Source organism: Prunus persica, chromosome G7 (assembly GCF_000346465.2).
Source record: "Prunus persica cultivar Lovell chromosome G7, Prunus_persica_NCBIv2, whole genome shotgun sequence".
Classification (NCBI taxonomy): Eukaryota; Viridiplantae; Streptophyta; class Magnoliopsida; order Rosales; family Rosaceae; genus Prunus; species Prunus persica.
The window spans coordinates 18,503,958-18,525,902 of record NC_034015.1 but is presented as its reverse complement, the minus strand read 5'-3'; the positions used below and the strand labels follow the sequence as shown (position 1 = coordinate 18,525,902).

The following is a 21,945-nucleotide window of genomic DNA, read 5'->3' as shown; positions in this document are numbered from 1 at the left end:
TATGTACATGAATGAATGTCTCTCTGTTAGTATTCCTAGAAAAGAAAATTATTATGGTGACCTGAATATCCTCCTATGTACAACTAATTTAAAAAAGAAGAAGAAAAAAAGGGTATCACACCCTCATGATCAGTAATTAGATCAGAGAACTAAGAACCAAAACTTCCTCCAGAATAGAAATATGACTTAATTTATTCAGTATTTTTCACTAAATTCCATTTGCTTCCCTTTGTTCCAACCCAACACTCTCCTCCTACCCCTTTTTCTTTTCTTCTCACCTATATGGCAAGAGAAAAAAAAACCTGCACCTGTATAGAAATTTATCACTTTTAATTATCTAGTATTTTTTCATTCAATTCCATTGCTTTGCTTCTGTGGTTGCTTTGATCTCCTCTAGCCCTTTTAATTTCTCACCTTGTTGAAAGAAAGCCCATCTGAATTGAAGTATATTGAGCAAGCACATTACCATATATATATGCATGCCTATATGCCTCTCATACTTGTACCTCTTCTATCCTCCTAATGGCTTCCCTTATATCAAGCCTTTGCTCAGGATCACTGAGAGTGCAATCAGCTCCAATCTTGAGAAGCTGCACCATCTGATCCACAGAGTCTGCATCACTTGCTATCTCTGGGTCAAGCAGCTCTTCTTCTCTCTGCTCAGCCATTGCTGATTGCACCCATTGCACCACATCAGTTCCTCCTTTGCCATTGGTTAGATATTGGGAAGGGAATTTCCCAGTTAGGATCTCAAGGATTAGAATCCCTAGGCAATAAACATCAGACTTTGGAGAAGTTTGCTGGGACTCTGTGATCTCTGGGGTCCTAAAAGCAAACATTGTTTGAGCAGCAGTGTTGGGGTTGATGAGGGGATGCAAGGCATAGTCATTTAGGACTGGCTCATAGTCATCATTCAACAGAACATTGCTTGACTTGAGGTTTCCATGGGGAAGATCATAGGATGCAAACTCTGTGTGGATGAACCCCAATCCACATGCAATTCCTTGGATTATCTTCAGACGGATTGGCCAGTTCAGCTCCGAATGAGAAATGCCACGATCACCTGCAAATTAAACGTTTGCATTAGCCTAGTTTGTCTGGAAACATGTTATGTTGCAGACTCTCAATCTAGAGACGACTGATCATATTAGGTAGTGTCGCATTAGTTTTCAAAAGAATGATCGCATTGTAGTTTACATCTCTAACATAACTAGGTCACCATGGAGCCAAAATACCAAAAATCAAAATGGTTATAATGTAGAAGCTTAAAACAAGATTACTTAAAGCAAAATTGTGACAAGTTCATACCATGCAAAAGGTATAGCAAGCTGCCCTTAGGAATGTACTCTGAGATCAACAGCTTCTCCTCTCTCCTATAATGGTAAGCCAAAGGAGTCAAGATATTCTTGTGCCTTAATCTTCCAAACCTTCTCATCTCAGCATCAAACCCATCTCTCCCCAACCTATTCATGTCCCTCATCCTCTTCACCACCACAGACATCCCATTGGACATCACAGCCTTGTAAGCCGATCCCAACCCTCCATTCCCTAAAACCTCAGCCGCAGCTTTCATCAAATCAGACAATCCAAACGAACCCTTTTCATCATTCACCATCAAAAGCTCGTTCATGCCATTTTTCCCATGATTTGACCCCTTCTTAGAGTCCCCTTTTTTGCTACTGGTTTGGTGGACCTCCAAGCTATGATTACTGCTGCCCAGACTGCGGTTGTTGCTACTTGGGACATGAACTTCAACCACCCGTTGATGATGATCATCCAATTGTTCTTTCCCAAGCACATCGAAATCGTCGTCTCTCTTTTGCCTCTTTGCTACAAACAACACATACAGCAAGAGTAGTATCATGATACCCAAGATGACACTGATGATTATGATGATGGTTGTCGTTCTTTTAGAATCCACGTCTGAGGATGACGAGGACGGCGACGAAGGTGGTGCGGATGGTGATGGGGTTGATGGGGAAGGGGAAAGGGAAGGGGCAGGGGTTGGAGCTGGTGATGGGGATGGAGCTGGTGATGGGGATGGAGATGGGGATTGACATGATGACTTGAGTGGCACGCCACACAGCCCTTCATTTCCTTCAAATGCCTTTGGGTTGTACTTGGACATGCTGTCTGGGATTGGACCTTGTAACTTATTATTGGACAAGTCAAGTGAGTTCAATCCTTGTTTTAGTTTGGGGATAGGACCTGTGAATTGGTTTTTCTCCAAGTGAAGTTCTTCTAGCTTGTTCAATTGGCCCAAGGACTCTGGGATTTTGCCTGTGAAATTGTTGTTATCGAGGTATATTTTTTTCAGTGAGGTCATATGGGAAAAGTAGTCTTTTGGTATTTCACCAGAGAATCCATTTCCTGACAGGAGCAAGGATTTCAAGGCGCCAAGTGTGTGGAAGTCTGGGATTGAACCTGAGAAATTGTTGTTCATGAAATTAATGGTTCTTAGGGTAGGAATGTCTTTCAGGGCATCAAAATCAATCTTTCCAGAGAGACCCATGTTGGAGATATGGAGACCACTGATGACATTACTGCCCTTGGAGCAAACAATCCCGGTCCATTGGGCTTTGCATGGAGATGAGTTTTGATCAGGGGTCCACTTGTCTAAGGCACCTGCACGGGTGAGTGATTTCTTGAACTTGAGGAGAGCTTCTTGGTCTTGTGGTAAGGAGAGGGAGAGGTAGGGGGAGGAAGAGAAGAAGAGGAGGAGAAAGAGGAAGCGAACAGCGGCCATTGCCGAGCCGGGAAGGGGGACAATGGGTCGTCGTCTCCACCGGATAGAAACGAGCCGCTGTTCGGAGAGAAAGACGGGTGGTGGTTCTTCTCTGAGGTTCTCTTGTGTTTGCTTAATTTCGTTTTGTTGATCATGAATTTGGGGTGTATGGGAGGAGGAGGAGTTGGGTGTGTCATGTTGGGTGGTGGGTTGGGGGTGTGTTTGTGGCTTTGAGATGGGTTTGGGGATGGAGATTACCAGATTTTACAAGATAAACTCTAAGAATAGAGATTGGGACAGAGGAAAGAGGGCTGGATTTGCCTCTTGTGGGATTTGGGGAGGAAACAGAGAGAGGTTGTGGAATTTGCATTGACCTTGTCAGCCTCTGGATGCCCTACATTTCAGGACTTTCAATTTCCAAAAAGTGCTAAACATTCATTCAGTTGGTTTCGCAGAGGCAGAGCAAAACCATATTTATGTTATTACACACTTTTATGGCAAACTTCTTCTTAAAAGAAATCACGGAAAACTTAATTAATTCAATCTCAAAAAGGAACTAAAACAAATAAAATTGAGTGAATAACAACCAATTCTAGCCAAGTTTCAAAGATGGTGCCTGGACACTTTGCTCATGATCATGCTTGTTGGATATCACCATGGCCACCCAAGCATCGGTCATGAACTTTTAACAAAAAAAGAATATTCAAATTACAGAAAGGATGTCATGAGGCTGTCTTGGCTTCTTTGTATGTACAATTTCTTTGTTCTTATAACAGAAGAGATTATCTCATAATGCAGAGATTAGAGATATACATGCATGCAGGCTGCTTGGTGTTTCAATTACAAGCTAGCCTTCCAGCAGTCTTCAAGCCCACAGCATCAATATTGTGAAGTGAAAGCCTGCACAGATGAATTGTTAGTTAAAAATTTATCAGCACATCAAAGTGTGTAATACATTTTATGTTTTGGACAATTCAGAGAATGCAATGAAGTATATCTATATATATAGCGTTACCGAAAATATGTTGCAGTGACCAGGATCTGCAATATGAGCCATCAAATTCTCAATGGGATCTTTCCCTGTATAAATGGCTTGGAACAAGAACCCTACAAAAGCCAGCATTGCAAGGCGCCCATTTTTTATCTCCTTTGTTCTCAACACCATAACAGGCTCAGGAGATCCTCTTCCCCACATCATGGGATCAAACCATAGCCCACCAGGGTACCCAACATCTGGTTTTGGGTTCTTTTTGTGAGGCAGCTTAGGCTCAATATCAACACTCCCAGGGTTAATTATGTCAGCCCATCTCCTTCCCTCAACCCACCCCATTAATGCTAACTGCACCACAAACAGGGTTGTGGGGTCTGCAAAGTATTCTCTCTCACCAGCCTCAAACCATGAGAAGTTCTCAATAAACCCTAATCTTTCAAGCCACTCTGGAATTAGAATTCCAGACACTGCCAGCATTGCCCATCTGCCATGCATCAGCTCAGCTTGTGCAAACCATTTTAGTAACTCAGGATCAGACCCTGCAAAAATTCGTCAAATTGGGTTTACATTTCTATGGAAATAAGTTAAACTAAGACCATACACAGAAAGTGTACAAATGGTCTAAAATTAACATGTACATACCTAATCCAAGGGGGTCAAAGCCAAAATCACCAGGAAGGCTATAGTTTTAACCCCAAAACAAAAGTCAGGATGAAAGCAGAGATAGATATAAGCTGAAAATATAGGAGGGGTGATGTGAAAACAGTCAAATTGATGAATTTAATTAATAATTATTTCTGACCTGCCATCAAGCCACTCTGGAGGTGAGCTACCAGGAAACCACAATGGCCTATCAGGAGGGAGTGGTTCACACACACTTGACACTCCTTTTGTTGCATTTAAACTGGTTGTTCTTCTTCCCAGCATGCATGGTTTTAATTTTCCTGGGCAAAATTTCCGAGGCACTTCTCTGTACTCAATCCGAAACCTTGTACATGAACGGTAGTATTTAAGAAAATTAGCGTTTGAAAGATTGAAATTAAGAATGTGGTTTAGGAAAACTTTGTTACCTGCTTGGGATGGTTGAGAGTGCAGAAGTAATAGCCAGGGCCATAGATGGCAAGACAGTCCAGCCAAACTGAGCAGAGTTTGATAGCTTAATTTGGGTTCCCTGCAAATTGTTTGACAGTTTTTCTACTCACCGGGAAGATGGATAGTTCATGATAGGGTGAATTATAACTTAATTGGCACAAAAAGAAGAAGAAAGAGCCAATGGGAAGTTGGCACGTGTTCTAGATATAAGTTCCTATCCTAGACTCGTAAAAATTTGAGGTATTGATTAGCCAATGAGAACTTTTATTTTATAATTTTTCTGCCTTCTTCAAAATTTAAAAATTATTATTCTTCTTTTTCCCACCTGTTCTTTTTAGTAGAGATTAATATATATATATAAAGCAAAAGACAAATAATGGTGAAACATTCAAAATACCATAAAATGCTCTTGGTTAATGCAAACAATAAGAATTGAAATTATTAATTAAATGAGGGTAATAGTAAATTTTCACACTTTTCATATTTAAAAAATTAAAAAAAAAATCTGATAATGAATCCTATTTTTATGAAACACAACTATCTATTATCTTTTTTAATTCTAAAATAAATTTAAATTTTTTATAAAAAAACCTCTCACAAGCACAGAAGCGCATGCAAAAAGGCTAGTTAAGAATTAAAATCAATACCTTGGTATACCATTTTTTAGGTAACTGGTATTATAAATTTGAAAATAAAACCGTGCGTGCCAAGAGGCTAATTAAGAATTAAAATTGGTACCTTGGTATACCATTTTTTGGGGTACCTGGTATTATAAATTTGAAAACAAAAAGGGTATGTAATTTATCAGAGAGCCCATAATTCATTTTATTTACTTGTTTTCCCAATAATTTTATATTTCCTTACAATTTAGCCCTTCCCATATTGCCTCTTTTTTTTTTCTTTTTCTTTTTGGTGTCTTTGTGGTTCATTTAAGGACTTGAGATTCCACCCCAATTGGCGGCCTGAAATAGTAGAAAACCCAACCCTATAGAAACTCTATAAAAATCCAAAGCCCCTTATCAGAAAAACAGAAAGAAAACTCCAAATCCAATCGCGTAGTCGTCTTCGTTGAAGTCTTTCCACAGATCTTTCCTCATTTTGACAATTCCGGTGAGGGCAGATTGAAGCATCTGTTTGTTCGAAGCATCTGCCTTCAATCTGCCGTCACCGGAATTGTCAAAATGAAGGAAGATTTGTGGAAAGACTTCAACGAGTGACTCTGGAAAGGAACTCTATCAGAGCTTTCCTGCTGTAGCAGAGCTGTGGTTACTGACAAAGGTTTCGGAATTTTTTTCTGAAGCTACGGTTCCACAGATTAACACAGACACCGTAAACCCCACCAGCTCCCCGAAACCTAAGCTCCCTTTCGGTAATTTTCGTCCCTTCCTTTTGTTGTTTCTGAATAATTTAGTTTTAATTATTGTTATTGATGATTTCTTATTTATCTTTAAATTTTGTAGCCACAGTTGTCGCACAGAAAGGATTACAGCAGATTCTCGATGCTGTAAAATTGGATGTGTAGCAAATATAATATTGGTAAGTTTCTTCATTCTGCTGCATTTTCTTGATTAATATATGTAAGTTTGTCTTAGGGTACCTTGATTAACTGATAATTAAAAAGGATTATAGACTTATAATAGTCAAAGTAGTCCCTATCCTTTGATTGATTGGATCACATATTTGTTGTCAACATATATGGTGCTATTCTGTTTTACTCTCTGTTAAGTCTGAACTAAATTATTTGCTTGATGGATTCCAGGTACAATTGATAACTAGCTGTGCTGATTTTGCTTCCCACCAGAACCACCCCCAACATACTTGACACCGCTGCAGTAGACATCTCAAGGCACACTGGTACATATGGTATATACGGCATATTGGTACATATATACATGAAAACAACCTAATACTGCTCTAGATTTGATAGTGATTTTCCAATTTAGGTTACTTCATTAAGCATCGGATTTGTCAAATAAACAACGGTCATATGAACTCGATTGGTAAAGTTTCTTTTTGTTCATTGAAATGGCATTGAGTTTGAGATGGCATTGATTCTCCCCTGCTAGATGTATTCTGGAATATCCGATTGGCAAACTTTCTTTTTGTTCATTGAAATGGCATTGAGTTTGAGATGGCATTGATTCTCCCCTGCTAGATGTATTCTGGAATATCCGATTGGTAAAGTTTCTTTTTGTTCATTGAAATGGCATTGAGTTTGAGATGGCATTGATTCACCCCTGCTAGATGTATTCTGGAATATCCAATTGGTAAAGTTTCTTTTTGTTCATTGAAATGGCATTGATTCTCCCCTGCTAGATGTATTCTGGAATATCCGATTGGTAAAGTTTCTTTTTGTTCATTGAAATGGCATTGAGTTTGAGATGGCATTGATTCACCCCTGCTAGATGTATTCTGGAATATCCGATTGGTAAAGTTTCTTTTTGTTCATTGAAATGGCATTGATTCACCCCTGCTAGATGTATTCTGGAATATCCGATTGGTAAAGTTTCTTTTTGTTCATTGAAATGGCATTGAGTTTGAGATGGCATTGATTCTCCCCTGCTAGATGTATTCTGGAATATCCGATTGGTAAAGTTTCTTTTTTGTTCATTGAAATGGCATTGAGTTTGAGATGGCATTGATTCACCCCTGCTAGATGTATTCTGGAATATCCGATTGGTAAAGTTTCTTTTTGTTCATTGAAATGGCATTGAGTTTGAGATGGCATTGATTCTCCCCTGCTAGATGTATTCTGGAATATCCTATTGGTAAACTTTCTTTTTGTTCATTGAAATGGCATTGAGTTTGAGATGGCATTGATTCACCCCTGCTAGATGTATTCTGGAATATCTGATTGGTAAACTTTCTTTTTGTTCATTGAAATGGCATTGATTCACCCCTGCTAGATGTATTCTGGAATATCTGTTTCCTTTAAAAGATGTGATATTTGTTGATATTGTTTAAAAGTTTCCATTTCCATCCAGTTGCATTCATTTGGAAATTATGGCCTACTCCAACCTGCTTTTTTTCTTAACAATGTGCAATGTGATTAGTATGATACTTGCACAAATATGGGCTTAGTCCAGACAAGGGGGTGCACATGCAGACTATATGTTTGTTGTGCAACGGCAAACTTAATAGTTTTAAGTCTTTGTGATCTGAAGTTTGCCTAGGAGTTGTAGCAGTTGTAGTTCTTCAATAATTAAGCACCAAGCAAATATTTTAGTACAGAACAGATTAGGAGTTGTAGCAGTTGTAGTTCTTCAATAATGAAGCATCAAGCAAATATTTTAGTACAGATTAGGAGTAAATACCATAAGACTACTAGAAATCAAGCTTTGGAGCATAGGCCCCCTTTTGCCATGGCAAAAGGAGGTGGGAGTGCTCTAATGCAGAAGTTAATTCAATGAGCCGTTATAGAGGAGTCTGTCATGTGCTGCCGGCGCTGCTCCTATCTATGACTGTGAGTGTATGACCCATGCTGGAATTACAAAATTGCTCCTCCCACTTATTTGCACACTTCCCTTTTAATCAATCAAAATGCCAGGTCCTCTCCCTCCCTACAAATGAAAATGCCATTTCCTCAATCATTCAATCTGCCATGTCCTCGTTTTTGCTGTTTCACTGCACACTCGTCTTTCAACCAAATTGCCATAAGTCTCTGAGGAAATCAGACTTTTAGTATAACTGAGGATGCTCAGCTTCAGCTTCGATTGACTCCGCCTAGTACCCGGAAGATGATAATAACTGAAGATGCCTGGTAATAATGTTTCATGATTTATGTATCTCATGGATTTGTATCTCATGTCCCAAAAATAAAATATTATAGGATATTTTTCAGTGAGAAATATGCCGTGCTCCCATTCACCACAAGTCTCAATCGATCTAAGAGAGTGGCCAAAAAACATTTTGTTGTCAATTTTGTAATCTAGCACCCACTCTTTCTTTTCATAATTTTTTAACACCCATATCTCAACAGACAAATGCCCAGATGACACAATGGCCAAACATCCTCCCAAATTAAGCAAATGCATGTCATGCGAACCACATACAAAACCTTGTGATGAATTAGGATAAGGATTCCAAACGAATTCATCTTTCTTGAAATCGAAAGACATAATATAATTCGGGCTTCCTCCAATCACATCACGATCAATCAACCAATGCATGTCTCCATATGCAGATACATTCTTGCTAGTAAACTCACATTGAGGAACTTGGTGTATTTCTTGCCACGATGATGATCTTGCTCCCAATGTATAAACATGAGCCACCAATATATCAGGATGTTTGCGTATCAAGTTTCTGTATCGGTCAATTTGAGAAATACAAACAATCTTGTGAGTGCTAGTTATACTGTCAAATCCCATGCCGTACCACTTTTTACCATAGGTTGGAAGGAGGTGATTCTTTGGGAGCTCTAGAACTTGTCCTCTAAGAGGATTGAGCAATAATCCAAATGTCCTTATCTCATGTTTAAAGCAAACCAAGTTACAGAAAACAAAATCTACTTGGTAATTACCAAACTCTGATAAAATCTTTGCATGCCAATGTTTGCTTTTTGTCAAGCCGTGCTCGCCGCTGTATTTCAATGATTGCAAGGCTGTTGAACGTTTGGCCCGAGAGGACCAAGACTGAGCAAGAAGCATAAGTTGTGGTACTTCAACAGCCGCAGCATAGTTGGTACCAGACGAATTAAGTAGACGCGGGGTGTGCAATGTAGCAAAATATGGGTTATCAACCATGCGCAAAGTGGTCTTAGATACGCAACGCATGTGACAAAGTGAGTTTGTTGGCAATCTTGTAAGGACGTCGAAGATGATATCATTGGGTATGTCCACTGAGGTTGACTTCTCGATTCTCTTTGCCCTCGACTTCTGCAACCCTACTCACTCAAACAAATAATTTTAGTAACAACTTTAAATACAAATTATCAAACTTATCACAAATATATATATATATATATATATCACTTCTATAAGAATTATACCCAAATACTCATGGTGGAAACAATATTATTAGCACAAGATTTTATTATTCAACAATAAGGAAAACGCAGACAATTTGATGTCATATAGTTACGTGTTTGAGTAAATTAAATTGTTATAAATCAACAATACATACCTTTCAGTGAAAATATTAAAAGATGCGGTATCAAAATTAGTAGAACATCGATGCATCCCGTTAAAAAATTTCCTCCATACTTTGTAACAAAACTGTTTCTTCCAAGCCAGGAACTACCCAAAATTCTCTTCACCTCAGTTCCAGCCATTCTTCGTGCAGAAATAAGAATATTTGTTGATCATTCGGTGCTTTTATATATTGCGCAAGTTTTAGCCTTCTCCCTTTGCTAACTGGAATATAAAAAAGAAAGAAAAAGGCTACTCTCTTTTTTTCCTTTTTCTTAGAGGGAAAGCAAATCAAAGGCGAGTTGGAATGGAAGTCGTGTTTAGCTAGGAAACAAACAATTACTTCCCTAATAAATAATCAAGATTTTAATTTAACTAATGAATTTTTTTATAACAGAATTGTTACACAAGTAACATGTTCAATATATGGCATAGCCTTCATAATCAAAGCATCTTGCTACACAAGTAACATGTATGTTATGGTTGGTTCTGGAATTTACATGAATATAGCAATATCATATTTCATCTACATCGATCCCTGCTAACTCAAAGTTAGCCCTTGGCTGAAATTAAAGCAACAACAAAGTTGCAACTCCAACTTACTCGCACGTGCGCGCACACTTCTCTTTTGATCAATCAAAATGCCATGTCCTCGTTTTTGCTGCTTCAAAAATTGTCCACCTGCACACTAGTCTTTCAACTAAATTGCCACAAGTCTTTAAGGAAATCAAGCCTCTAGTACAACTGAAGATACTTATAATCCTACCCCAAAGATGATAATATAGATTATCATAACTGAACATGTCTGGGAATAATGTAGCACCTGTGATATATTTTATGGATTTATATCTTATGTCCCAAAAGTAAAATATAAGAGGATATTTTCTTTCAGTGAAAAATATTCCGTGCTCCAATTCACCACAAGACTCAATTAAATTTAGCGGAGACTTGACACCGCTGCAGTAGACATCTCAAGGCACACTGGTATATACGGCATATTGGTACATATATACATGAAGACAACCTAATACTGCTCTAGATTTGATAAATTTTAAGATGTCAAATTCTAGTGTAGTGATTTTCCAATTTAGGTTACTTCATTAAGCATAGGATTTGTCAAATAAACAACGGTCATATGAACTCGATTGGTAAACTTTCTTTTTGTTCATTGAAATGGCATTGATTCTCCCCTGCTAGATGTATTCTGGAATATCCGATTGGTAAACTTTCTTTTTGTTCATTGAAATGGCATTGAGTTTGAGATAACGGAGAAGAAGAGAGAGAGAGAGAGATGGAGAAGAAGAGATTTTTTTAATATTAATTTTTTTCCATTTGTGATTTTTTTTTTATATTAACAAGTAATTACATTATTTAATTATTTATATTAATATTTTAGTCTACTTAAGCAGAAAAAATGAGGCCCACATCTGACACATCATTACTTGTGGTAAAAAAAATTAAAATAATCATGCCACGTCATCATAATTGTCGGAGTTATTAATGGAGATAACGGTATGGAGTAAATTAGAATACAAAACTTTGATAATGGGGTTAAGTGGGCTATTTTAACTTTTGTGGAGTAAAATAAAATTTGACCAAAATTTTAAGAGGTATTATAGTAAATAAGCCTAATCTGAATGTGTATTTGGTAGTGAATGTTACTTTCCTGCACACGTGGCGCGACCTGATACAGGCACCGTGAAATTTCCACGAGACTGCCTGTTAAACTGTCACTCGCGTCACTGCCCCAGAACTCAACCTCTCGAAGCCAAAGCTCCAAACTCTGTTTTCCTGGTTGCTGAGAGACCCGAAAACCCAAAGCTTTCAAATCTGAACCAACTTTTCCTCCTCTCCTTAAACACCCTTCCCTTCAATTGCACTCAAGCTTCCCCATTTCACAATCCAAACCAAACCCACCCTCTGATCAGCAACAACATTAACGTCTCACCACAATTTCCATGCTATCAAAAATCAAACGCCCCGACTTCCCCAACCACAGCTCCATTCGATTTTCTGCATCAAATTGGCCCAACCCACTTGTTCATCTGTGAAAAAGATCACTGCTTTACATTGTTGTACAGTCAAATGACTCTCTTTCTTGCTGAAGATGCTGAGATTCGTGGGATTCAGGTTAGCTTTTGTCTTTCTTAATTGTATCTGTGTTAGCTTTTGCCTACCACCATTTGTTTTATTTCCGACTAAAACATGGAGACAACCTGGAATGCTGCTCTAGATTTGTTAGTATTAGGCTATCAAATTCTACTGTTGTGACTTTCCAGTCTAGGTTCCTGTAATAAGCATAGGATTTGTCAAATAAGCAACGGTCACATGGTAGATGATATGACTGCTTATCCAGCGCCTCGATCTCTAGAATAGACGAGGTATATGTTTATATCCTTAGATGAGAATTTGACTTGAACCAGACTTATGCGGTGCATCACCTGACCATCTAAGGCTACAAGGAATCAAGCTTTGGAGCTCTTACACACAAATACACATACTGCCATAATGTTATTGATTCATTCAAATTAATTAGCATATAAAAAGTCTTATTTTCACTCAAAAAATAAGTTGTAGTCTACGTGGCTTTGCTAATATTCTTTAGATCCTTCCATGATTCTCTCTCTCTCTCTCTCTCTCTCTCTCTCTCTCTCTCTCTCTCTCTCTCTCTCTCTCTCTCTCTCTCTCATACACAAAACCTGCACATCAGTACAGTTATTTCTGCTGATGCATACTCCTTTGATGCCTCCATTTCCTTCAAATGGTTATTATAGCCGTTATACATGAATATAAGCATATGTTGACATTTGTGAAAATCAAGAAAGATTACGCGAATTAGCCATCTTACTATCGTAACAGTCAATGATGATTTTCTGCCGAACCTTGTAAATAAAAAATTAATTAATAGTTTCCCATTTCATTAACATTACTTAATTTGGTCCGTTTAGATTTTCACTGAGGTCTTCGGCTGTACCAAGTTGATCCTGACAATTTATATGGCAAAGACAATGAAAGAATTGACAAATGATTTTTATATAAAAAATGGATTGACAAAGCGTATTACTCTATCGTGATTGAAATACCAGAGGCAGGAAGTTGCCTTCATTTCATTTCTTGTTGTCCACTTGGCCATCATGTATTCTAGGGAAGTCGATGATTCTAATTGTCCATTATATTATCACATAGCCTTCAAGCCTATAAATCTTTCAGAGCCTCTTACTACAAGAGTAACATGTTGTGGCTGGTTTTTATAATTTGCATACTGTTGGAATTTTAAAAGGTTTTAAAAATTTAACCGTTTTATTTATTTAATTATTTTGGCTGTTTTATTTTATTTATTGTGGGGGTTATATATATTTAATATTCAAGTTTTATTTCTGGTTGGTGAAAGCCTTAATTTTTTGGTTGGTGAACTTTTATGGTTGGTGAAGGTTACATGTTTTTAGATGCCTATAAAAGGCCACTCCTCCTTCACATTTGATACACACAATGACACATAATAACACACACGATATATACAATACACTATCAGAATATCACATACACATTCTAATTCTCTCCTTTTCTACTTTTACATATATTCTGTACTTTATTATTATTATTTTGGGCAATGGTTATGTGACTTGGATACCTATATCTGTCTGTGAACGTGCTCATAGCGGATCTTGAGTTTGTGTATAAGGGGTCGTATCTTGGAGTCTTGTAGACCGTCAGTACCTGCACGTAGGGAGGCTACAAAGGCTTTAGGACAACGTCTTTGACGTGCTTCACCGTACCAAACTCACTTTCTTACTTATTATTTATTTTCCTTTTACTTACCTATTATTTTGTTTTCTTCAATTTTATTATACCTTCAAAAGTTTCCAATTTGTTTATAAGTTATTTATAATATAAATATTTTGTATTTGGCTTTACGGAAAGAGGAAAACTATTATTTTTTTATAACACATACTTGGTGTGTCAATCAGAAGGTCGGTGTATTCAGTGCACTCTTATCTTATGGACACTATTATGCAGGTCTAAGTTGTACACTTCATCCATATGACTGCAAAAATGTTACGGTAAGAAATGTTACGATTTTGGCTCACGTAGTTGAAGCTCCAAATACTGATGGAATGGATCCTGGTAAGTTTATCCTACTCGGGGTTTTTTCCCCCAACTTTATGTTTGATGTGCTGAATAATGCTATTCTGGTACTGTTATATTTTGCATGGGTTTCCATTCTCTTTATTTATCCGTTGCAGATGAGCTTATAAATATTATTTAAATGCTCCGGTTCACTAAAAAAGATATTGGGTGACACTAAAGATATAAAGTGAAAGTGAAGTGTGCAGTTTACACCACGTTCAGAATCAGAAATGCTTCAATTAATAGGTTTTGGAGTTTTGTTAACCAACTAAACAGGTTTGATCGATGAACAGGGAGAAGTCAATTGTGTGTTCGAGAGATGATGATTATTATAAAGGCTAGCCATGCTATTTGGTTTTGCTTTGTCTAGATGCTGCATGGGACGGGTTGCTTCAGTATGGAAACCAGACCACTTGGAGCAGAAAGAATTAACTTAAAATGTATATCAAATGTCATCTACATCCTAGTAACTTGTTAATTGTTATTTGTGGTTTCGTGTGTGTCTGAGAGAGAGAGAGAGAGAGAGAGAGAGAATTAACTTATTTTCTTGTATGCAAAATTGCCTTCATTGTGTTTGCATGTATATTGCCATCTTGAAGTTGTAACAGAGACTACTTGGTCGTTGTATCCTGTTACGTATTAATCATTAAAATTGGGGGGCGCCATTCAGCGCCCTTGTGTGTGTCGTTCTTATGTCTGTCAGGCAGTAACTCAAAGTTACCCTTTGGCTGAAATGCAACAGTGCTGGCGTATGAACAGGCAGTGAGATGTCTGGTGTGACGGTGGAGAACCTGCTTGTGTGGAGCTGAAGGCCCTCCTGATTTTTGACAAGGTGATTATCCCATAATGCAGAGATTAGAGATGTATGCAAGCTGTTTGGTGTTCGAATTACAAAGCATTCCACGAGTCTTCAAGCGCACAGCATCAATACTGTTGCAGTGACCAGGATCTGCAATATGAGCCATCAAATTCTCAATGGGATCTTTCCCTGTATAATAAATAGCTTGGAACAAGAACCCTACAAAGGCCACCATTGCAAGACGACCATTTTTAATATCCCTTCTTATCAACACCATCACAGGCTCAGCAGGAGGCCCTCTTCAGAGCACACCAGGGTACCCAACATCTGGTTTTGGTTTTTTTTTTCTTTTGTTGAGGAAACTTAGGCTCAATGCTAACTGCCACACAAACGAGGTTCCGGGGTCTGCAAAGTATTCTCTTTCACCAGCCTTAAACCATGAGAAGTTCTTAGAATGAAAGCAGAGAGATAGATATGTGCTGAAAATATAGGAGGGGTGATGTGAAAGACAGTCAAATTGAAGAATTTAATTAATAAGTAATTCTGACCTGCCATCAAGCCACTCTGGAGGTGAGCAACCAGGAAACCACAATGGCCTATGGTAAACTTGACACCCCTTTTGTTGCATTTAAACTGGGTGTTCTTCTTCCCAGCATGCGTGTTGTTACTTTTCCTGGCAAAATTTCCAAGGTACTTCCCTGTTTTAATCAGAAACCTTGGACATTAACAACAATATTTGAGAAACTTATGAGTCCCTATGTATAATTTGTGTTGGGAAATTTGAAGGTTGAAACTAAAGAACAGGTTAGGATGGTTGAGTGCCAGAAGTAATGGCCAGGCCAATAGACGGCAATACGGTCAAGCCAAACTGAGCAGAACTTTTATTTTATAATTTTTCTGCCTTCTTTAAAATTTAAAAATAATAATAATTCTTTCTCCCACCTGTTCTTTTTAGTAGAGATTAATTAAGAATTAAAATCGGTACCTTGGTATACCATTTTTTGGGGTACCTGGTATTATAAATTTGAAAACAAAAAGGGAAGGTAATTTATCAGAGAGCCCATAATTCATTTTATTTACTTATTTGCCCAATATTTTATATTTCCTTACAATTTAGCCCTTCCCATATTGCCTCTTTTTTTTTTTTTTTTTCTTTTTGGTGTCTTTATGGTTCATTTAAGGACTTGAGATTCCACCCCAATTGGGGGGCCTGAAATAGTAGAAAACCCAACCCTATAGAAACTCTATAAAAATCCAAAGCCCATTATCAGGAAAAAAAGAAAAAAGAAAAAAAAACACTGCAAATGCCTATAAATTAGAACACTCCCACAAACTTAAGGATAGTTTCATAAATACTAAATAGTATATGAATCTCTGAGCAAATTAGGAAAGTCAATTGAAAATTTATAAATAAAGAGCCATAAGAAATTTGAAAAAACAAGTTGTTGGAAATTAAAAAACAAATGAAATATTGAGTCGATCCAAAAGCCGCGCGAGTGTGATCAATAATAATTGATCGAACGGCCTAGACCCATGTGACTTAAAGGGCCATGTGACTTAAGGTAAGGTCATTGGCAGCGCATCATTTGCCGCGCTCACTCCAAATCCAATCGCGTCGTCTTCTTCGTCTCTTCTCCCTCGTCTTCTCCATCTCCCCTGAAAAATCCATATGGCTTCTACACAGCAACGAGACCTCAAATGTTACTACAGCAACATTAGGAGACTCTACGAAATGGAGAAATTGATGAAGGCACAAGTGGATGGCATGGCAGATGATGAGAACAAACGGATGCTTCAATCTGCCCTGACCGGAATCCTCAAAATGAGAGAGGATTTGTGGAACGATTTCAACGATTCGTTGAAGGTGACCCTGGAAAGTAAATCTATCAGAGCTTTCAGGGTGGAGGAAGCCCTGGAAACCCCCCAGGAGTGGGACGTTATGGCCATCCTTATCCAGTACCTATGCCCTAATACGTCTGATTCGGCGGCGGCGGATCCGTATTCGGCCTCTTATGCGGGGGAGAATCGAAATCCATTGGCTCCTGAGAAAACTTTACGCGAGAAATTGTTGTCATGGATTCTTGCTAGAGGTACAACTGTTGGGAATTTTGCTGCTACTGTCGCAGAGCTTTGGTTACTGACGAAGGTTTCGGAATTTTTTTCTAAAACTGCGGTTCCGCAGATTGACACACACATCGTAAACCCCACCAGCTCCCCGAAAACTAAGCTCCCTTTCGGTAATTTTTTGTCCCTTCCTTTTGTTGTTTCTGAATAATTTAGTTTTAATTATTGTTATTGATGATTTCTTATTTATCTTTAAATTTTGTAGCCACGGTTGTCGCACAGAAAGGATTACAGCAGATTCTCGATGCTGTAAAATTGGATGTGTAGCAAACATAATATTGGTAAGTTTCTTCATTCTGCTGCATTTTCTTGATTAATATATGTAAGTTTGTTTTAGGGTACCTTGATTAACTGATAATTAAAAAAGGATTATAGACTTAAAATAGTCAAAGTAGTCCCTATCCTTTGATTTATTGGATCACATATTTGTTGTCAACATGTATGGTGCTATTCTGTTTTACTCTCTGTTAAGTCTGAACTAAATTATTTGCTTGATGGATTCCAGGTACAATTGATAACTAGCTGTGCTGATTTTGCTTCCCACCAGAACCACCCCCAACATACTTGACACCGCTGCAGTAGACATCTCAAGGCACACTGGTACATATGGTATATACGGCATATTGGTACATATATACATGAAGACAACCTAATACTGCTCTAGATTTGATAAATTTTAAGATATCAAATTCTAGTGTGGTGATTTTCTAATCTAGGTTACTTCATTAAGCATAGGATTTGTCAAATAAACAACGGTCATATGAACTCGATTGGTAAACTTTCTTTTTGTTCATTGAAATGGCATTGATTCTCCCCTGCTAGATGTATTCTGGAATATCCGATTGGTAAACTTTCTTTTTGTTCATTGAAATGGCATTGAGTTTGAGATGGCATTGATTCACCCCTGCTAGATGTATTCTGGAATATCTGTTTCCTTTAAAAGATGTGATATTTGTTGGTATTGTTTAAAAGTTTCCATTTCCATCCAGTTGCATTCATTTGGAAATTATGGCCTACTCCAACCTGCTTTTTTTCTCAACAATGTGCAATGTGATTAGTATGATACTTGCACAAATATGGGCTTAGTCCAGACAAGGGGGTGCACATGCAGACTATATGTTTGTTGTGCAACGGCAAACTTAATAGTTGTAAGTCTTTGTGATCTGAAGTTTGCCTAGGAGTTGTAGCAGTTGTAGTTCTTCAATAATGAAGCATCAAGCAAATATTTTAGTACAGAACAGATTAGGAGTAAATACCATAAGACTACTAGAAATCAAGCTTTGGAGCATAGCCCCCTTTTTGCCATGGCAAAAGGAGGTGGGAGTGCTCTAATGCAGAAGTTAAGTCAATGAGCCGTTACAGAGGAGTCTGTCATGTGCTGCCGGCGCTGCTCCTATCTATGACTGCGAGTGTATGACCCATGCTGGAATTACAAAATTGCTCCTCCCACTTATTTCCACACTTCCCTTTTAATCAATCAAAATGCCATGTCCTCTCCCTCCCTACAAATGAAAATGCCATTTCCTCAATCATTCAATCTGCCATGTCCTCGTTTTTGCTGTTTTACTGCACACTCGTCTTTCAACCAAATTGCCATAAGTCTCTGAGGAAATCAGACTTTTAGTATAACTGAGGATGCTCAGCTTCAGCTTCAATTGACTCCGCCTAGTACCCGGAAGATGATAATAACTGAAGATGCCTGGTAATAATGTTTCATGATTTATGTATCTCATGGATTTGTATCTCATGTCCCAAAAATAAAATATTATAGGATATTTTTCAGTGAAAAATATGCCGTGCTCCCATTCACCACAAGTCTCAATTGATCTAAGAGAGCGTCCAAAAAACATTTTGTTGTCAATTTTGTAATCTAGCGCCCACTCTTTCTTTTCATAATTTTTTAACACCCATATCTCAACAGAGAAATGCCCAGATGACACAATGGCCAAACATCCTCCCAAATTAAGCAAATGCATGTCATGCGAACCACATACAAAACCTTGTGATGAATTAGGATAAGGATTCCAAACGAATTCATCTTTCTTGAAATCGAAAGACATAATATAATTCGGGCTTCCTCCAATCACATCACGATCAATCAACCAATGCATGTCTCCATATGCAGATACATTCTTGCTAGTAAACTCACATTGAGGAACTTGGTGTATTTCTTGCCACGATGATGATCTTGCTCCCAATGTATAAACATGAGCCACCAATATATCAGGATGTTTGCGTATCAAGTTTCTGTATCGGTCAATTTGAGAAATACAAACAATCTTGTGAGTGCTAGTTATACTGTCAAATCCCATGCCGTACCACTTTTTACCATAGGTTGGAAGGAGGTGATTCTTTGGGAGCTCTAGAACTTGTCCTCTAAGAGGATTGAGCAATAATCCAAATGTCCTTATCTCATGTTTAAAGCAAACCAAGTTACAGAAAACAAAATCTACTTGGTAATTACCAAACTCTGATAAAATCTTTGCATGCCAATGTTTGCTTTTTGTCAAGCCGTGCTCGCCGCTGTATTTCAATGATTGCAAGGCTGTTGAACGTTTGGCCCGAGAGGACCAAGACTGAGCAAGAAGCATAAGTTGTGGTACTTCAACAGCCGCAGCATAGTTGGTACCAGACGAATTAAGTAGACGCGGGGTGTGCAATGTAGCAAAATATGGGTTATCAACCATGCGCAAAGTGGTCTTGGATACGCAACGCATGTGACAAAGTGAGTTTGTTGGCAATCTTGTAAGGACGTCGAAGATGATATCATTGGGTATGTCCACTGAGGTTGACTCTGAGGTTGACTTCTCGATTCTCTTTGCCCTCGACTTCTGCAACCCTACTCACTCAAACAAATAATTTTAGTAACAACTTTAAATACAAATTATCAAACTTATCATAAATACATATCACTTCTATAAGAATTATACCTAAATACTCATGGTGGAAACAATATTATTAGCACAAGATTTTATTATTCAACAATGAGAAAAACGCAAACAATTTGATGTCATATAGTTACATGTTTGAGTAAATTAAATTGTTATAAATCAACAATACATACCTTTCAACGAAAATATTAAAAGATGCGGTATCAAAATTAGTAGAACATCAATGCATCCCGTTGAAAATTTTCCTCCATACTTCGTAACAAAACTGTTTCTTCCAAGCCAGGAACTACCCAAAATTCTCTTCACCTCAGTTCCTGCCATTCTTCGTGCAAAAATAAGAATATTTGTTGATCATTCGGTGCTTTTATATATTGCGCAAGTTTTAGCCTTCTCCCTTTGCTAACTGGAATATAAAAAAGAAGAAAAAGGCTACTCTCTTTTTTTCCTTTTTCTTAGAGGGAAAGCAAATCAAAGGCGAGTTGGAATGGAAGTCGTGTTTAGCTAGGAAACAAACAATTACTTCCCTAATAAATAATCAAGATTTTAATTTAACTAATGAATTTTTTTATAACAGAATTGTTACACAAGTAACATGTTCAATATATGGCATAGCCTTCATAATCAAAGCATCTTGCTACACAAGTAACATGTATGTTATGGTTGGTTCTGGAATTTACATGAATATAGCAATATCATATTTCATCTACATCGATCCCTGCTAACTCAAAGTTAGCCCTTGGCTGAAATTAAAGCAACAACAAAGTTGCAACTCCAACTTACTCGCACGTGCGCGCACACTTCTCTTTTGATCAATCAAAATGCCATGTCCTCGTTTTTGCTGCTTCAAAAATTGTCCACCTGCACACTAGTCTTTCAACTAAATTGCCACAAGTCTTTAAGGAAATCAAGCCTCTAGTACAACTGAAGATACTTATAATCCTACCCCAAAGATGATAATATAGATTATCATAACTGAACATGTCTGGGAATAATGTAGCACCTGTGATATATTTTATGGATTTATATCTTATGTCCCAAAAGTAAAATATAAGAGGATATTTTCTTTCAGTGAAAAATATCCCGTGCTCCAATTCACCACAAGACTTAATTGAATTTAGCGGAGAACCATTAGGTAACATTTCGTTGTCAATTTTGTAATCTAATGCCCACTCCTTTTTTTCATAATTTTTTAGCACACATATCTCAACAAACAAATTCCCAGATGACACAATGGCCAAACATCCTCTCAAGTTGAGCAAGTGCATGACTTGCAAACCACGAATAAAACCTTGTGATGAATTAGGATAAGGGGTCGAAACAAATTCATATTTCTTAGAATCAAAAGAAATAATATGATTAGGGTTTCTTCTAGCCACATCATTATAAACCAACCAATGCATGTCTCCATATACAAATACATTCTTTCTACTAAACTCACATTGGGGAACTGAGTGTATTTCTCGCCATGATGATGACCTTGTGCCCAAGGTATAAACATAAGCCACCTGGTAATTGTGTGGTATACTTTTGAAAACACCAACAATCTTGTGAGTGCTAGTTATACTGTCAAATCCTATGCCGTACCACTTTCTAGCATATGGTGGAATGAGGTCATTAATTGGGAGCTCAAGAAATTCTCCTCCTCTAAGAGGATTGATCAATAAGCATGGAGCTTTAAATGCCCCCGTCTGTTTAAGGCAAATCAAGTTGCAAAAAACAAAATCTACTTCATAATCACCAACTCCAGATAAAATATTTGCTTTGCAACGTCTGCTTTTTGTCAATCCATTCTTGTCATTGTATTTCAATGATTGCAAGGCTGTTAAGAACTTATTATCCCGAGAGGACCAGGAATGAGCAAGAAGCATAAGTTGTACTTCACCAGCAGTAGTAGAATTGACAGCAGAATTAAGCAAACGTGAAGTGTGCAATGTCGCGAAAAATGGATTATCAATTATGTTTAAAGAGCTCTTAAATATGCAACGCATCTCAGAAAGTGATTTTACTGGAAGTTTAGTAAAAACATCGAGGATGATATCCCTGGGTAAGTCCATTAAGGGTGAATG

The 21,945-nt window shown here is 37.8% G+C and overlaps 4 protein-coding genes, 1 long non-coding RNA gene and 1 pseudogene across 6 annotated transcripts; 2 read left to right on the top strand and 4 right to left on the bottom strand.

The window, feature by feature from the left end:
* LOC18769516 (pollen receptor-like kinase 3) lies at nucleotides 495–3,181 on the bottom strand. The gene is made up of 2 exons (XM_007204778.2): nucleotides 1,309–3,181; nucleotides 495–1,063 (listed from the first exon to the last, which is right to left on the bottom strand). The coding sequence occupies exons 1-2, from the start codon at nucleotides 2,744–2,746 to the stop codon at nucleotides 495–497; spliced, it is 2,007 nt and encodes a 668-aa protein (XP_007204840.1). The 5' UTR covers nucleotides 2,747–3,181.
* LOC18770687 (photosystem I chlorophyll a/b-binding protein 6, chloroplastic) lies at nucleotides 3,283–4,942 on the bottom strand. Its single transcript, XM_007202389.2, has 5 exons — nucleotides 4,787–4,942; nucleotides 4,519–4,704; nucleotides 4,359–4,396; nucleotides 3,741–4,255; nucleotides 3,283–3,625 (listed from the first exon to the last, which is right to left on the bottom strand). Exons 1-5 carry the CDS (start codon nucleotides 4,828–4,830, stop codon nucleotides 3,605–3,607), a joined length of 804 nt encoding a protein of 267 aa, XP_007202451.1. The 5' UTR covers nucleotides 4,831–4,942; the 3' UTR covers nucleotides 3,283–3,604.
* LOC109950413 (F-box protein At5g65850-like) lies at nucleotides 8,396–10,080 on the bottom strand. The gene is made up of 2 exons (XM_020569030.1): nucleotides 9,933–10,080; nucleotides 8,396–9,693 (listed from the first exon to the last, which is right to left on the bottom strand). Exons 1-2 carry the CDS (start codon nucleotides 10,078–10,080, stop codon nucleotides 8,396–8,398), a joined length of 1,446 nt encoding a protein of 481 aa, XP_020424619.1.
* Nucleotides 11,635–14,756, top strand: LOC109950270. 2 transcript variants are annotated; one of them, XR_002272588.1, is made up of 3 exons: nucleotides 11,635–12,067; nucleotides 13,955–14,062; nucleotides 14,359–14,756. It is a non-coding gene; the product is annotated as an uncharacterized LOC109950270 (long non-coding RNA). The 2 variants fall into 2 exon arrangements; XR_002272587.1 differs by having other exon boundaries at nucleotides 13,955–14,756.
* On the bottom strand, nucleotides 14,808–15,740 carry LOC18770229 (annotated as a pseudogene).
* Nucleotides 16,452–17,881, top strand: LOC109950269. The gene is made up of 3 exons (XM_020568770.1): nucleotides 16,452–17,101; nucleotides 17,194–17,269; nucleotides 17,494–17,881. Exons 1-2 carry the CDS (start codon nucleotides 16,534–16,536, stop codon nucleotides 17,253–17,255), a joined length of 630 nt encoding a protein of 209 aa, XP_020424359.1. The 5' UTR covers nucleotides 16,452–16,533; the 3' UTR covers nucleotides 17,256–17,269; nucleotides 17,494–17,881.

Coding starts and splice junctions, on each gene's coding strand:
- LOC18769516 (XM_007204778.2), bottom strand. CDS start 2,746: ATGGCCGCTGTTCGCTTCCTCTTTCTCCTCCTCTTCTTCTCTTCCTCC. Junction 1,064..1,308: donor CTTGCTATACCTTTTGCATG/GTATGAACTTGT, acceptor TTTAATTTGCAG/GTGATCGTGGCATTTCTCAT.
- LOC109950269 (XM_020568770.1), top strand. CDS start 16,534: ATGGCTTCTACACAGCAACGAGACCTCAAATGTTACTACAGCAACATT. Junction 17,102..17,193: donor GAAAACTAAGCTCCCTTTCG/GTAATTTTTTGT, acceptor TAAATTTTGTAG/CCACGGTTGTCGCACAGAAA.
- LOC109950413 (XM_020569030.1), bottom strand. CDS start 10,080: ATGGCTGGAACTGAGGTGAAGAGAATTTTGGGTAGTTCCTGGCTTGGA. Junction 9,694..9,932: donor TTTAATATTTTCACTGAAAG/GTATGTATTGTT, acceptor TTGAGTGAGTAG/GGTTGCAGAAGTCGAGGGCA.
- LOC18770687 (XM_007202389.2), bottom strand. CDS start 4,830: ATGGCCCTGGCTATTACTTCTGCACTCTCAACCATCCCAAGCAG. Junction 4,705..4,786: donor CTCTCAACCATCCCAAGCAG/GTAACAAAGTTT, acceptor TTCATGTACAAG/GTTTCGGATTGAGTACAGAG. Junction 3,626..3,740: donor GTCACTGCAACATATTTTCG/GTAACGCTATAT, acceptor TCATCTGTGCAG/GCTTTCACTTCACAATATTG.